General features: G+C 40.7%; 1 protein-coding gene and 1 long non-coding RNA gene across 5 annotated transcripts in view; both read right to left on the bottom strand.

Annotated features, from left to right (window-relative positions):
- ccnd2a (cyclin D2, a) overlaps positions 1–16,661 on the bottom strand; it is a 203,550-nt gene that overhangs the window by 20,584 nt on the left and 166,305 nt on the right. For 3 of the 4 annotated variants that reach the window (XM_031823006.1, XM_020481088.2, XM_020481087.2), the window contains one exon: positions 2,924–3,139. In XM_031823006.1, coding sequence (XP_031678866.1) covers positions 2,924–3,094 — 171 coding nt within the window. In that variant the 5' untranslated portion in view covers positions 3,095–3,139. Of the gene's footprint in view, positions 1–2,923; positions 3,140–4,529; positions 4,944–16,661 lie in introns of those variants that run through there. The other variant, XM_020481086.2, reaches the window with a different exon arrangement.
- Positions 8,108–14,778, bottom strand: LOC116373996 (uncharacterized). The gene is made up of 2 exons (XR_004209732.1): positions 14,128–14,778; positions 8,108–13,843 (listed from the first exon to the last, which is right to left on the bottom strand). It is a non-coding gene; the product is annotated as an uncharacterized LOC116373996 (long non-coding RNA).

Consider the following 16,661-nt stretch of genomic DNA (forward strand, 5'->3'; position numbering starts at 1 on the left):
TCTATGCAGAATGAATGACACAGTATCAATTTTACATGTACAAATGCATGAGAAAAAATGCACAGCAAATAGGTTAGCACAGGATAGTACGGTTTTACCTTCGTCATTAGCTGCTGGGAGCCATTCCATTTTCCACAGTTATGGCCTGCTTTGCTACTTTGGGCACCTAACAATTCATTCCACCCCATCTATATGAACATTGATACTGCCTCTGTATTCGATAATGTTAAACAAATGCCAAACAGAGCTAATTTACAACGATTTATAGCTCACCAGGAACACAGACAAAACAACTCTATACCTAATGTTGGACATTAACAGCATAAAAGTAGATGCTTCAAATAAAACAAACACTATAAGTGACAGATTCACCAGACCTAATTAACTTTAACTTTCAACTGTGAGCTGTAGCCTCAACTGCCCTTTCCCAATGTCTATCAGTAATAGTCAATGACATTTAGGCCATAGCTTAATTTACATGGGGGGGGGGTTATGTTTGAGTTGTACGGTTGCCCTCGCTTTCTTAGAGAAGAAAGGGTGAGTAACGGAAGGAGCTGGTGACTAATTTGGGGGGAATTGTGTGGTTCGGACTGTCCTTGTGACTAGTAGCTAGTGATTTTCCCCTTCAGAGAGCCACATGGTTCTTAGTCATGAGATGACGCCGGTCCAATGTGGCAGCAATTAACTGCTCTCAGAGCTCCATGACACCGTAACTCTGGACCAATGACTAATTTCGATTCCCAATCTCAGGTGAACTGTATCTCTCCTCTCTTCTGAAAGGGGACCACACACTGGATGGCGCAAGCGGCACTTAACATCCAGACGATACTTCCCTATGATCTCCCCACTTCAGTTTCACAGGGTGTTGCATTTCCCTATCAACTTACATAGAACGGTTGCAAACTGCTAAGGTTCAGTGTGTCACTTCTTAACAATACCACAGATACCGCTGTGAAAGAGGCCATTGACAAATTTGATTCTGCGGTTAAAATTCAAGGACTCAATTAGGAATTGTATAGATAGATGGCCCTGACTACGACCTAACTCTTGTCTGCACTCCACAGTGTGGAGTGTCTCCCTCTCTCTCTCCCAGACAGAGAGACAGATAGAGACAGACAGAGAGACCGAGACAAACAGAGAAACAGAGAGAGAGAAAGAGAGAGAGACAGACAGAGAGAGAGAGAGAGAGAGAGAGAGAGACAAACAGAGAGGAAGACAGAGAGAGAGAGAGAGAGACAAACAGAGACGGAGACACAGAGAGAGAGAGAGAGAGAGAGAGAGAGAGAGAGAGAGAGAGAGAGAGAGAGAGAGAAGGAGAGAGGGAGAGCTTTGCAACACACCCTCCATGCAGTGCTTCCGGGTCACACCTTCTGGGTGACATTGTGGTTTCTTTTACAAGAAATTGTTACCAAAGATGGGGCCAAAAAACTATCACATGGGCTGAGCAGCTGATCTCCTGTTTCCTGTGCCTATTTGTGAGCCAAAAGACTGCCTTATAGAGAAGTTGGCTGTGAACACACCCAGGCAGCCCACATGAAACCATCTCAAGGACAGGGTTCACCACTTCTCCTCTCACCCAGGCCTAAACAACATGAGTACGGGTGGATACAGCCCTGCCCAGCCCGGTTCCCAGCTAAAGGGAGTTCTTCACCTGATGTTAATCCTGCTTCTGTCAGCATGTAATATAATGACAAACAATGATAGATAGTTGCTGAGGTTGTCTCGCCTAGCCAATAAACTGGTCCAGGGCCTGTCATCACAGGGAATGGCTGGCATCTCCAGCCCATACCTACTTAGTAACAAAGAGTTGGGATCAGCAGCACCCCATCTTAATTAACACTGCCGCTGGCTGCAGGAATCAACTGAGGAGCCAGGCCAGGCCCAGGCAGGCCCTGAGCTCTCAGCCTCCACGGCTGAATCATATGTGACTTATTTCACATCACGAGTGGGATTCACTGTTGTTTATTAAATGATGTTTATAAAACGTTGCAGAGGAAATACTTTTCTGATGTGAAAAACAGACTATTTAAATGTTCACCTCCACCGCTTGGGGGTGAACTATCTAACAACTGGTACGTCTGGTCCACCATGACCCTATCACCTTGCCAAGGGCTATAACTTTGGGGTACCAAGGACTGCAGAAATAACCATAACCAAGACAAGCAGGATGTGATCACACCAGGTCAAGTGAAACCTTGCTGTGAGCACCCACAGCCAAGTCATCCAACTAACAAATCTCATGCCGAATTGTAACGTCAAAAGTATTGTATGCATGTAATAAACATCTTTATTCTGCCACATTGGAAAAGGTGCTTTTTGAAGCAGGATCTACAAAAAACAGTAACTGTGTCCATTCTGTGAGGACAAACCTTGAGTGAAGCAAACTTTTGAGGTTAACGACAAAACTGTGTTTGCCAGGACCATCAAAATGTGAGACTTCCTCTCTGTAGACTACAGCCTCTGAAGATCACTCGCTTGATCCAAAACTTGGCTTCAATTCAACACTGACCTCGACCTACTGCAAATACTTGCCGCTAGATGGCGATGGAGACCACTGTACAAAAACCTACTGTACAGTCCAATATTACAGAGCTCTTGGGGGACAAACACTCTGGGTCCTACAGTGATGGGGCCAAAAATGGTCATATAAACAATTGATTTACATGGAATCTAGGTTTGCTGATAAATCTAGGATTGCTGATGATCTCCATGAATCTCCATGCATGTAAATAGGGCCAACATAGTTTTTTACAAGAAAAGAATATGAATAAATATAAAGAATATAGGTGGCTTTTGAGATATGGCTCATAGCATAAGCATTGATTACATTAACAATTAGCTATGAGTTTCATAGAAATGTTAACAAATGTCATAATAACAATCTGAAATGGAATCATTTTGTTGGCAGAAACCAACTGCTTACCAGCAACTCCTGTGGTCTGATGGAGTTATCTGTGTAGATGCAGAGTTTCTCTGCAGTTAATGGACGAGTTTCTTTCAGTTTGGATGCAAGGAACATGCAAACTGCTCCAAGAAGTTGCAGATTACACTTTCTGGTTGGAACCACGGCTAAAAATCTGTCCAAGTAGTTCATTGCCAAGGGAAAAACCTCTTCCTCACACTTCTGTTCTTCACAAACCTAGAGAGAGAGGCGACAATGTGACAATGTGCAGCATTTGGCATCATCAAATTCCAGTTATTTCAATTAAAATGTCAATTGTTCAATTCATGTGAAACATAAAAATCATAACGAAATGGTGGAAATAATGTAATAGCCAGATACGCATATCCATTCTTTGAAACGCTTTGGGACTTGGCCAAGAACTGAGCCCAACCCAGAGTTGTTTGTTGCGACATCATCAATACATTCTAAATGGATTATTTTCTATGTTTGAAAAAGGTCTCCGGCACAGGCTGTCAATGCACTCGACTTCCTTCAGTTCATTCAGTAAGAAATGAATACAAGTCACAATCACCCCAGCCAAAAAACACCCAGGCACCACAGTAGCCTATACGGAAACTCTTTTTTTTCCTTCGTCATATTTTCATAAAATATTTAAAAATATTAATAAATTGTCTACATCTATCGTTTTCACATCATAATGAACACCAATGTCTTTCACATCAGACCCGACAATTGATAAACATGACATTTGAAGTTCAATGCGAAATAATTGTCAAATTGAAAACGAAGTAGCATGCGGTTGCTCTCGAGTGCGTCACCGCCAGTTCGAAATATTTTTTCCTAAATTAATATAAAATCTTTAATGAATCCTAGTTAAATAACTCTTACATGAAAATAAAGCTCAGACGGTCGGGTTTCTTTTCAGACCATTCCCAACTGATTATGTCAAACAAAGTGTAAAAAATCTAACTTAATTCCTGGGTGACGGACTTCAATGCGGAGACCAGAGGAACAAAATAGGCCCGCACCCCTTCCGCGATCCGATATTTAAAAAATAAATAGAAAATGTTTGCTACATATTTCGGCATATTTTCAATTATGACTATGTAGTTTAGACACTGCTCTTTCACTCCAGACACGTTTCAACTGCTGTTATGGCGTTTATGACACTGTAAAATCGTCAGAAAAACTGCAACAGTTCCAATAGAAACCAATATGGCGTTAGAATATAGGCTAGAATAGGGCAAGGATTAACTGCATACGTGTGCATGGAAATATTTTGGCAATCTAAAACATAACAAAATAATCCAGGGCACATTTCATAGATCAGACATATGCAAATAACAACTTTATCTGGTGATATACACCACTGTAACCACATGCCTATATATCTCTATCAAAATCGTCAGTGACTTGGTTCAAATATGCTACAGATAATAAAATCATATAAATACGAGTAGTTGATTATATGCTATCACGATTGTCTATTTGTCAATGTGATATGCAACACTCTTTCTCACACCATGCAAACCTGACAAAATGACAGTGAAAAGTCCGATGTTAGTGTTTTGAGATGAGTCGTAGGCACGGAAATAGCCTAGAGTTGAAGTGTTTCGGTACAAACCTCCAGCATCCAAGTCGCAACCATCCTCCTCATAAATGGCTGAATATCTTTCTGAACGCACTTGAAATAAGAACATTGTGGAAGAAAACGTTCTTCAATGGTCAACAGGCTTTGTAATACCCTGTCATCACACAGAAGATTCGGATCAAGACTAGCTCTGACGATGGTGTCCACTTCGAGGCAAAGCAGCTCCATGGTCGTTTCAGTTTTGAAAAAGTTGGGTTATTCTTGTGAAAATACTATAGCAATATTACTAGATGCAACTAAACTGGAAAGAAAGTATTTTGGAGGCATAAAGTGAGACTGCAGGGCTCCCAAGAGTTGTCCTGCCTCTCCTTGCGAACTTTTTCCTCTCCCCCACAGTTCACTTCTACTTTCTTCTGGCTGGATACGTTTGAAGCCTGCCTTTACTGACCATGACGCAAGCCGCAAATCTCATTATGTAGAGCAGTTGCCCAGACGCAACATGCTCTCATCAAACATTTGTTACTCTTTTCTCTAGGCTACACTTTTACTTTACAACTATATACTTTATATTTATTTATTTTATCATGATAAAAATCTATATGACCACAAACAAAACCCCACCCCCACCCATGTGTCAAATGTACAAATAGAGACAATTCACTTGGATAAAAGTCTATATTTATATCAATTGATTAATTATACGATTTTCATGTATGCATAAATAAATCCAGCAAGTGCTTGAGTTAAAACTCGCCAGGGGAACAGTTTCTCTGCATTCATAGGGGATGTTGCATGTAGGCTATGCATGTAGGAATAGTAATAGTTCCAATTGTACAACTTTATAAACATGCATTAGGATAATCTTATTTCTCTATTTCAGTTTATTAAAAGCAAAACTACTCCTTGTTCATTTTGCTTTCTCTTTTATCTGATGAACTTAATGAACTTATAGTCGCCCCCTCCCTCCCTCGCAGACGTACACACGCCCGCGCAGACTCGCCGACAAACACACGCCCGCGTGCACACACACACACACAGGTATACCATATACAGTATCTTTTATATAGCAGCAGAAGCCGTACGCATGTGGTTGAATGAGATAGCGTTCTAGGAAATGTATTGCAGCATAGAAAAGTTGTTGCGACAAACGTATTTTATAGATAACACCACGATGACAGCCTATGCTCTGTATTGGACAACAGTGTGTATTAATATATACATATAATACCTCATTTTGAGGTTGTGATCATAACACTCATATGCAGAAAGTGATACATATAGGACCCATGTCAGAATTAATTATATGCAACCATAATCTTGCCGTGATAGAGATCAGTTAAATAGGTCTATGTAATCTTGGAGGAGCACTAAGCAGATCTGATATAGTTTGTCAAAAAAAAAGCTTAAGCTTGTCTCTAAAAATAAACTACCCCCAAAGATGAGTCAACTAGACTATCCTGCATTGATTGTGTTTCAAATGCAGAGGGGGCAGTCTCCCGGTGCGATCAAAGTTGTTCAATTCCATTCGAGTGGGTCTCTCTATCGGTCTGAATGGCAACACTTTTGTTCTTCTACTTGTAAGAGAACTAGGAAATGATTCTTTAGAGGATTTTTTGTCTCGAGATTGTTTCCTCCCCTTGTCACAATTTGCATATAGCCAATAGGTATTCTGCGTGCGACCGAGGCTTGCTGATTGTTACTGGGCAGACTTTTATTGCATAGGCTACCTTCGGAGCACCAGGGCTGTCCAACTCCTGCAATGACCATTTATCAATTCACACGATTAGCGGATGTTATTGTACCCCTAGGATAGAGTGACATCGTAAAATGATATCCAACTATCAAGCAACAAAAACATTGGAAAGCAACACATTCCATATGGATGAAACCTCCACCTCACACACGTTTTAAAGTTGAAACTAAAAAACTATTTGACTTGGAAAAGTATAAAGCAGTTCTATAAGCTACTACAAAATTGATCAAAATTGCTATAACTTGTTTACGACGCAAAAATGAGAGACATATAGCATCGGCTGCAAGTAGGCAACTGTTTCTTAATTAGTTCCATGATAAAATGTTACGTCACAGCAAAGGAGACCAGCTATACCAAACCACACACACGGAGAGAGGACAGGAGGGATATCTCGAGAGCCAGCTCCTGCAGAATATACACACCAGTAAAAGGACATTCTTCATGCAACGATGGCCTTCCGCAAATTCTTTAAACGTGCTCTTATCTCATTAAGTCCCCAAAACAAGAGCAAGAGCAAAATAAGAAAGGTTCATTGTCATCTCCCGACGTCTTTGTGGGCGAGGGGTGATGAGTCTGAAGAGGCAAGGTGACTACCATATACCCTCCATGTTAGGGAGATGAATAGATACTGCAGACAGACGCACCTGCTTCAAACATGTTCATGCTACGTGGGGATGGTTACAAGTTACAACCGGTTACAAAGTTGCATTAGTCTGGACCTTGTGTCATTTGAATGATCTTACAATATTTGCAGTTGCCACAAAAAGCTTGGGAACAGACATGATCAAGATAAGGACAAAACGCAACGAACAACACGTAACTGTATTATTGGTTGTCATGCAACAAATCTTCAAAACACCCAACTGTTCCTTAATTGGTTCCATGATAACCTTTTATGTTGTTGTGACCATCAACAACAAGAAAAACTAGCCTACATGAATGAGGCACTGAGTGATTAAAATCTTCCCTTTCTTTTGGAATGTTTTGAACTACAGAAATGACAACGTTTGAGTAGGCATCAAAGACAATACGGGACGTTTTTCAATGAAGAATAGTTTAGGCGTTTAGCCTACCAGCCAACACATCCAGCAAATTGCTCGTTGTGTGGAAGCAGTGTGTAGGGGGTTCCCCCTGCTCCTCCAGTCCCTGACGCATCTCAACGAGTCACTCTGGTAAATTAATCTCCCCTCAGAGAAACAGAATAAGCAATCAAAATTCTACATTGTGCAAACCCATCCGCGCCATAATGACTGATCGTGAAGGTTCACATAGGATGCATAAAACTATGCAGAAGTAGAATAAAATTGAGCCAACATGTCCACAATCATGTCCGATGGAAGTTTCCACCTCACCAGACCGGACAGATACTCTTTGATGGCCACGCGTCTCACCCAAATCCTCCGATGGCAAAGTGCATTTGATTTGTCATAATGCCCAATAAAATGCAAATTTCAACTTATTTCTCAAATTTCCGCCTTTCATAACGGTGATTTATTCAAGGCGGCTCATGTTCTGAATGCCTGCATCTCATGACTTGCTCATGCACCTGTCACTGGCATCAGAAATTACTTTTTAATATCAATTACTTGGACAGCAGATGTCTAACAAAAGGTACAAATATATACAGCAAAATGAGCCCATTTCCTATATTCCAACAAAGACAAAAATTTTGCCGCAGCTTTATCGAGTTTGGAAGAAGTAATGAAAGAACCATGCTGTATTTTCGCGGAGTAATGACGTCATCACAGGCGCTGAGCGTCAAACGCAGAATTGGGCCGAGGCGCATGTTATTTCCCGGATGCATGCAATTAACATTATATCCAAATGGGGGACACACGCACACACAAGGCAATGCAACGTTTGTTCTGAACTTTATTCGGGGTTAAAAAGGTTTAAAAAAATATCTCACCTCATAGTGTGACTGCAATGGTTTGTCTCACTCAACGTTCACTCAAAGGGGCATGATACAGCCCTACATAAAAGGTTTTTAAATAATGGGAAGATAATGCTAGCATTTGGGCTAGGCTAGGCTAGGCTGCATACCAAAAGCACAAGTAGGTTGCTGACCAAAACAAGAATTAAGATGCTTTTAAACTCATTTTTATCAGGAAGGAACTTCATGAGTTTAAGGTTTCAATGCTCCACAAATGACAGTAGTAGCCTAAACTATAGGTTGTGAGTCTCTGCCTCCTTTCAAACAAATTAGACTGAAAAAAGAGGATATTGAAATCAAAAGAAAAATAAACATTTTTAAGTTCACAATTCAGAAAATGAACATATTTGAAGTGAAAACCATGTAGAAGTTCTATACCATATGTTATCTTCTCAAATTCATAAAAAACATATAATTTTACAGTTTATAACATATTTCTGACATTGTTTATCTTCCCTGTGAGCATGTTTACAGATAAATTATGCAGCAATGAAACAATCATAATGTGTTGATTGGGCTTTTACATGGAACTACATTTGAAACTACTACAAAATAATTATCAAAACAGGTTCAAAAATAGGTTCTAAAAAGAAGGCATTTCCACAATCTTACTAAACTAGGCTGTGTGAAAGTTGGCTGATTTATAGAGAATGTCAATTATGGCATGTGATAGAAGCACGTTTTGAAAAACAAGTGAAATGTGGGATACCTAGAGATCATTCTAACACACCTGCAGCTATGTGCAACAGAGGCAAGCTGGAATTAGTGCAGTTCTGCCATGCCAAATAACATCTTTCTAACCAGATAATTAACACGAATGAGAAAAAAAAACACATTTAGTTTTTCACTTTTAATTAAACAATCAAATACACGGAACACGTAACTAGATTTGTCTCCCATACCATATTAGAGGGCAAAAAGGCAGAAAGAGCCAAATCCACTCTGTAGGTTATTGGTTTGAATGCCTTTATATCATTTCAGACTGTAGATACAAATCATATATATTATGTTTGTTCTTTTCTTATGCTTTATCTTTGAAACTATTTTTAAAAGACTGTTTAAATGTTATTGATAACCTTGTTAATAGTATTTAAAGAATCAGTTGGTTGAATATAAAAAAAATTAAACCATTTAATTATTTATAACATAATATATGAATAAAGTTCACTAATTCATTTCCTAAATTAAGATATATACTAATGTTATTTATAGAAGTAGATTTTGTTCTCTTATTCCACACTTTTGACCTGGTGTGAACATGTTTACTGTTTATGTTATAAAAACAGCACAAATGATTTGTGTTACATGTGACAACTGAAAAGCAGAGAAAATATTCCCCAAAAATGGCCTAATAAATCTAACATATTGTTGATGTAAAAAAGATGACCCTAATTCAACCATGACAGGGTCAGAAATGCTGAATGACAAAAACCACGTGCATACACTGTTAATTCCGATTAATAAGAGGTTCAACCACTCTGCCCCACTCCATGTTTACATTTGTTCACTATTCAGTAACTGCCACACTGGCTGACTTGAAAAACAGTTAACAGCAAAATAATACACCAGTGAAACAAACACACCATTCAAATAGTTCATTACAACGTTTTAACATTTGGAACTCCCCTGACATTGTCATCTCAAAAATATCATCTGTGCACTATAAAGCAGAACCTTATCAGGCAAGTTATTTTGTTTATACTTCCAAAGTAATGCAAACCATTTCCTGCATTAACCTGAGCTTGAACATCTGTTATAACTCCCAAGTCTCCTTAGCTTGTCGCATACAAGTAACAAAATATACTAAATTACTACTACCGTGTAGTAACAACCATGTAGTAACAACCATGTGGTACCAACCATGTAGTAACAACCATGTAGTAACAACCATGTAGTAACAACCATGTGGTAACAATCATGTGGTAACAACCATGTAGTAACAACCATGTAGTAACAACCATGTAGTAACAACCATGTAGTAACAACCATGTAGTAACACTGTGTGTTAGGTGGTCATGAGACATCACTTGCTACAAAATATGCTATCATTTATATTCACTACATGTTTTATTTCAAAACACCTTATGCATGCTTATCATTTTCTTATAACGCATTGGTCAAAGCTCACAACTGAGCTCGTCCTGGGGTTATTTTGTTGTGGTTGAACAACTGCAGATGTCTGAGTAAAGCAATAACAAAAGATCTATCCATACCATAATACCCGGCTGTATGCAATGCTCCAATGATCATTCATGTTATTGCTGATATCCACAAAGAAGTGCCAATACAACTGGGTGATAACAATGTCCTGTATCTCGTCTAATCGTAGAATACAGACAGAGTACAGTTGTTAGGCTACCTGGACAATAACAGACCAAAATCAGAAAGCCAGGTAGCCATAACTCAGCTCGCATGACCACCCAACACTGCACATTTCGCTAAAAAAAATACACATATTCTACTTTTAACCTCACACACTAGATTAGGAACACATGCATCCATGTTTGATTCAATCAAACCGATTCATTTGACTTGATTCTATTTTCGACTGCATTTCCCTAAGATGGAATGGCATAACGTCACAGCAAAGGAGACCCGCGTTTATATGTGAGAGCAATGGGGAGAGGATGGAAAGTTATTTCAAGTCATACAGACGGAGAGAGGACAGGAGGGATATCTAGAGAGCCAGCTCCTGCAGAATAAACACACCAGCCATAGGACTATTTAGTGGGAATAAGTACGTGCAATAATGGATTGATAAGCAAACGCTACAGACTACATTCTCAACCCCTTTCCATACTCTGGACGTCTTTCAGAAACCAAGCTACTCAGTTCGTGAGGGTTGTCCCTGGAAGCTCAAGTACCTGTGGGATGGTCTCAGAATCGTGTTTTATTCTCACCATTCTATTACTGACGTTACACTGCAACGTTGGCACCAATGACCAGGGCTGTAGACTCCCTCAGACATTCTTTATGCAAAGATGTCCTCCCGAAAATGATTTCTTATCTCATTATGTCCAAAAACAAGGGCAAGAGCAAAAGAACAATGTTTATTTGTCATCTCTCCACGCCTTGGGGCAAGGTGAATACCCTCCCTGTTAAAGAGATAAATCGATGCTGAAGACAGAGGTACACACTGCAGACCTTCTCATATGCTATGTGGGGGTGGTTACAACCGGTTATAAAGTTGCATTAGTCTAGACCTTGTGTCAGAGTTGTGTGTATAGGTGGCAGGGAAGTCAGGCGCAGGAGAGTCAAACGGAGTGTCAAATGGAGTCTTTTAATGAATGTCCACGTAACATGCTCCATAACACTAATAAGAACAGAATATAAACAAACATGGGTACGAGGACCCGTCGCGCACCTATACAACAAACACAACACTGACAATAAACAATCTCTGACAAAGACATGAGGGGAAACAGAGGTTTAAATACACAACAGGTAATGAATGGGATTGAAAACAGGTGTGTGGGAAGACAAGACAAAACCAATGGAAAATGAATCAATGATGGCTAGACGACCGGTGACATCGACCGCCGAGCACCGCCCGAACAAGGAGAGGCAACAACTTCGGCAGAAGTCGTGACACCTTGTGACATTTGACTGATATTACAATATTAGCAGGTGCCCCAAAAAGCTTTGGAAAAGACACAATACGAACAAAGAGAATAAAAAAAACAACGTGCAACTGTAGGCCTATTCTCGGTTGTCATACAACAAATCTTCAACATCTTCTTGCTTTGAAAACGGAAGGGAAGAAACGAGGCTGTCATTTCAGTCAAAGAAACAGCTCTTGAAAAGTTTAGAAAACACAAGTTAAAACATCATTAATAACTCAAAGCAAACTTTTTACATTCAGCCAGAATCTATCAAAGGGGTTGCTGACAGCGCGTTGAGGGACATATGGGTGTCTACACAGAGAGAACATAGTTGGTGTTGATCTACCTGCATGGGACAGACAATAAGGATGTCTGTACAGCACCAGCCAGCCAAACCCTCCCTCCGACAACAGAAGAGCCAGTCTGCTATTAATTTACCTTTCTTTACCCCCCCCCCCCTTCTACCCTCCTCTCTCACATGCTTGACCCTACCTTTTGAACTCCACCAACAACCTTTCAATGACTCATCAAAACTGGGGAGAGGAGAATAGACGAAGATCTGGGGTACAGTTTGACAAGGACAGTAAATATTCCCTTGGCCGTCCAGAGGATACTTAGTATAGGTTTTCCTTTCTTTCTCACACTTGTAGAAGAACACAACAGCACATTTTTGAGTGGAGAGGCTCATCTGCTGCTTTGTCTTCACCCCCTGCTTCCCTAGGATTTTCCCATGTTCATATCGGTAGCCCTTGAGTTTGTCACTCATGCAGCAGCTGCTTACTGATACTATACCAGAGCCCAAGCTTTTCCCTCCCTTCCTTTGCAACCCACACATAAGGCATTGTTGCTCCGAGGGGCCTTGAAACAGAATGCAAGGACTCTCTGAGGGCAGGTTGTGTCCCTCACGGTGTAATTCTGCACAAGGCGGCCCTCCTGATTCCTGGCATGTTGGAATGTTGGTCCAGAGGGAGTAAAAACATCCTGAAGACGTTCAGCTCCATGTACAAACCAAATGTGCATCATCCCAAACATTTATTGTAATGCAGTACTCTCCAATGGGTAGTGTTCATTAGACACCAAATGGAAGAAAACAGACTCAAAAAGGGAGCGACTACCTGGACCTGTCCAATAAGAAAAACACATTTTCCTTGTCTGTTGCAAAACTTTTAAAACATTTTCTGTTCTGTGCCCTAATGAACTGATTGTCCTGTTGGCTACTTCACAAGGAATACTTACCCTTTATTGTCTGAGTGAAAACTTTGTATGGCCTTCAAACTTCATACTTCGATGTGTCCTCAATATGTTCCCTCAGACAGATGTCAGTTTGAGACAGACAGAACGAGAGATTGAGAGACAGATGGAATGACTGGCAGCCAATCCCCTGGGAGGTAATGCAATTTTGTGTCTCTAAAGACCAATACATATATTGAACTATGTGAATTGAAGTCAATGATTCATAAACACGTCAACTGTAAATATGATCATACAGCATACAGTAGAGAGAGATATTTGCATTCAAGTTGAGAGACACCCAGTTTTGACACTTGCTGCAAATTGCCCAGAAAGAAAGAGAACTGTTGTCTCTGAGTGAGGCATTCATGCGAATCATGTTTAATGTATGATTCATGCACCCCTCCCTGTTGGGAACAAAGAAAAACGCTGCCTATTGACATTATATTTGTCAAACGGACAAAAAGCATTGCAAACATGAAAAGTTTAACTATGTGTTCTCCACAAGTTGAGAAGGTGGGAATAAGGTAGCAGTCCTGTCTCACAGAAACCTTTCTGACTGCAGCTGTGTTTAAGAGGCTCTCCTATTGACTTTGAAACAGATATTCTTGGTGTTTCAAGGGTTGATGGGCTCATTGTCATCAACTCATTGTTGATTCCCAATGCCAACACCTGCACACACACACACACACACACACACACACACGCACGCACGCACGCACGCACACACACACACAGTGGGTAAGGGCACCATCTTCATGCAGTGTGTGTGGTTAGGTTAGGGCCCCGGAGGTCTCCAGCAGAAACAGATGGTACATGAGAGCAGGACCTGGGTATAGTAGAGAATAACTAGATTACTTAAACAATTATACCCCTCTCATTTTCCACCCATACCCATCAGGTGTTGACTCATCTGGTATATCTAATAATAACACGGAACAGTCTGGGAAGATTACAAAAGAACCATAACACACGTGCTGCTGGTTGAATACAGACACTGGCACAGATGTAGACATAAATGATGAGGCACACCCACGTTCACGCAAACGTTCACACGCGCACACACTTTAATATACATAACAAAAACTATTCATAAGAACAATAAGAACACACCTTCTTATCTTCCTTGTATCTGATAAAGACAAACGACAGCCCCGCCTGCCCGGCCTCCCTCCCAAAACTCTGGACCTCTGCAATGACAAATCCAACCCCTTTCATCATTATTACAGTGCCACCCATGAATGCACTACACACGTACCACACTTGGACAGGCTGCAATAATCTGATCCTTTTGGGAAACTGGAGTGTCAGAAGATCATTTTATAGTCCGTGTCTTTCAAGTCGTTCCTTTGCCCCGCTGGTGGCGTCAGCCCTGGGTGCTGCAGGGATGCTGTGTGTGTTTAATGGCAACATGTGTCACTCCTTATCTCGTTCTTCGAGTGGCACAAAGGTAAAGGGAAGCTTAACAGCCTGGGAAAATGTTGAACACTGTGAAATTACCTTGATCCAAAGATTCCTGCCACATACCAGCCCAATGAACCCATAACAGCACAGGCACTAACTCAGTCAGCGTGGCCCTGCAAGGAACAGCTGAGAGGAGGGGGAGATAATGAAATAATTAAAGTAAAGAGGTCCCTCCTGTAATAGCCAGCAACAGATCAGAATTCCATTATCTAATGTACAAACAATAATATAAACCTACATCCCAAAATATAGACTTACATCCCAAGCTATACAGTGCATTCAGAGAGCATTCAAACCACTTGACTTTTTCCAAATTTTGTTACATTACAGCCTTATTCTAAAATTGATTAAATACATTTTTCTTCCTCACCAATCAACACACAATGCCACATAATGACAAAGCGAAAACAGGTTTTTAGAAATTTTAGCAGAAGTACCTTATTTACATAAGTATTTAGACCCTTTGCTATGAGACTCGAAATTGAGCTCAGGTGCATCCTGTTTCCATTGATCATCATTGAGATGTTTCTACAACATGATTGGAGTCCACCTGTAGTACATTCAATTGATTAGACATGATTTGGAAAGGCACACACCTGTCTATATAAGTTGACAGTGCCTGTCAGAGCAAAACCAAGCCATGAGGTCGAAATAATTGTCCTTAGAGTTCCAAGACAGGATTGTGTTGAGGCACAGATCTGGAGAAGGGTACCAAAACATTTCTGCAGTATTGAAGATCCCCAAGAACACAGTGGCCTCCATCATTCTTAAATGGAAGAAGTTTGGAACCCCTAAGACTTCCTAGAGCTGGCTGCCCGGCCAAACTGAGAAATCGTGGGAGAAGAGCCTTGGTCGGGAGGTGACCAAGAACCCGATGGTCTCTCTGACAGAGCACCAGAGTTCCTCTGTGGAGATGGGAGAACCTTCCAGAAGGACAAACATCTCTGCAGCACTCCACCAATCAGGCCTTTACGGTAAAGTGGCCAGACGGAAACCACTCCTCAGTAAAAGGCACATGACAGCTGGCTTAGAGTTTGCCAAAAGACACCTAAAGGACTCTCAGACCATGAGAAACAAGGTTCTCTGGTCTGATGAAACCAAGATTGAACTCTTTGGCCTGAATGCCAAACGTCACATCTGGAGGAAACCTGACACCATCCCTACGGTGAATTGTGATATAATTATGGGGTATTGTGTATAGATTGATGAGGGGAAAAAAACAACGGAATCCATTTTAGAATAAAGCTGTAACGTAACAAAATGTGGAAAAAGTGAAGGGGTCTAAATACTTTCTGAACGTAGAGTAGATCTACATCCCACAATGAAGTTGTATCTTATAGGTCGCCATCCAATGATAAAGGGCTATTTATCTACTATCTACAAATAAAGTGGCAAGCGCCTCCGCAAAGTGACTGAATTGATTGGTTCGTGGCGTCCATCCAGAAAATGTCCTGCCCCCCGCCAGGCCCATGACTGTGTTTGGGTTTATTTCCAAGAGAGGACAGGTCGTTATGGCTGGAATTCTGTTGTGTGAACGATGAAGAAAGCATTCGGGGTGTGTACGACTGCTGCCGGTACCTCAGTCACAACAGCAAGGGTCTAACAACAATAGAGGAGCAGCGTAGAGAGTCAAACACCCCTCCCTGCTGAATGCATTTCCTCTCCGCCATCGTACTGTCTTCTTAGCTTCCTAAGACGCCATTTTGATAAGAACATCTTTAACCCTCACTTAAAACTGCTGTGTCCTGTTTCAGTTTAGTTTTCCCACTTTATAAACACAAAGTCTTCAATGATTCAATGTATGTTACGCTTTTATCTTATGTATGAGAATGTGGTTCTATTCAATAGATTTATTTTATTATTAAGACAATTCTCTCCACCAAAGGAAAAGTGGAAATGAACAAATGCCTTGGAAATCAATGACTCCCACAATAAATGTACCTCTACATTTCTTGCCGCGCCATATAAAAAACATCGAAAATTGATCACATTAAGTTTGTGTCTATGATTGCAGTTGCACCTGTTCCACCTCTTAACCTCAGCCAACATGTTCTGCATCTCAATGTCTTCATGAGGCACATGTGTTTTTATCGGTTTGAGACAACTTCTAAAGATGCTTCATGAATTAGTGAGTCCTATTCCTCATACTCAACATATTATGAATGAAAAGCTTACACACACAC

The sequence above is a fragment of the Oncorhynchus kisutch genome, linkage group LG4 (assembly GCF_002021735.2).
Source record: "Oncorhynchus kisutch isolate 150728-3 linkage group LG4, Okis_V2, whole genome shotgun sequence".
Lineage (NCBI taxonomy): Eukaryota > Metazoa > Chordata > Actinopteri > Salmoniformes > Salmonidae > Oncorhynchus > Oncorhynchus kisutch.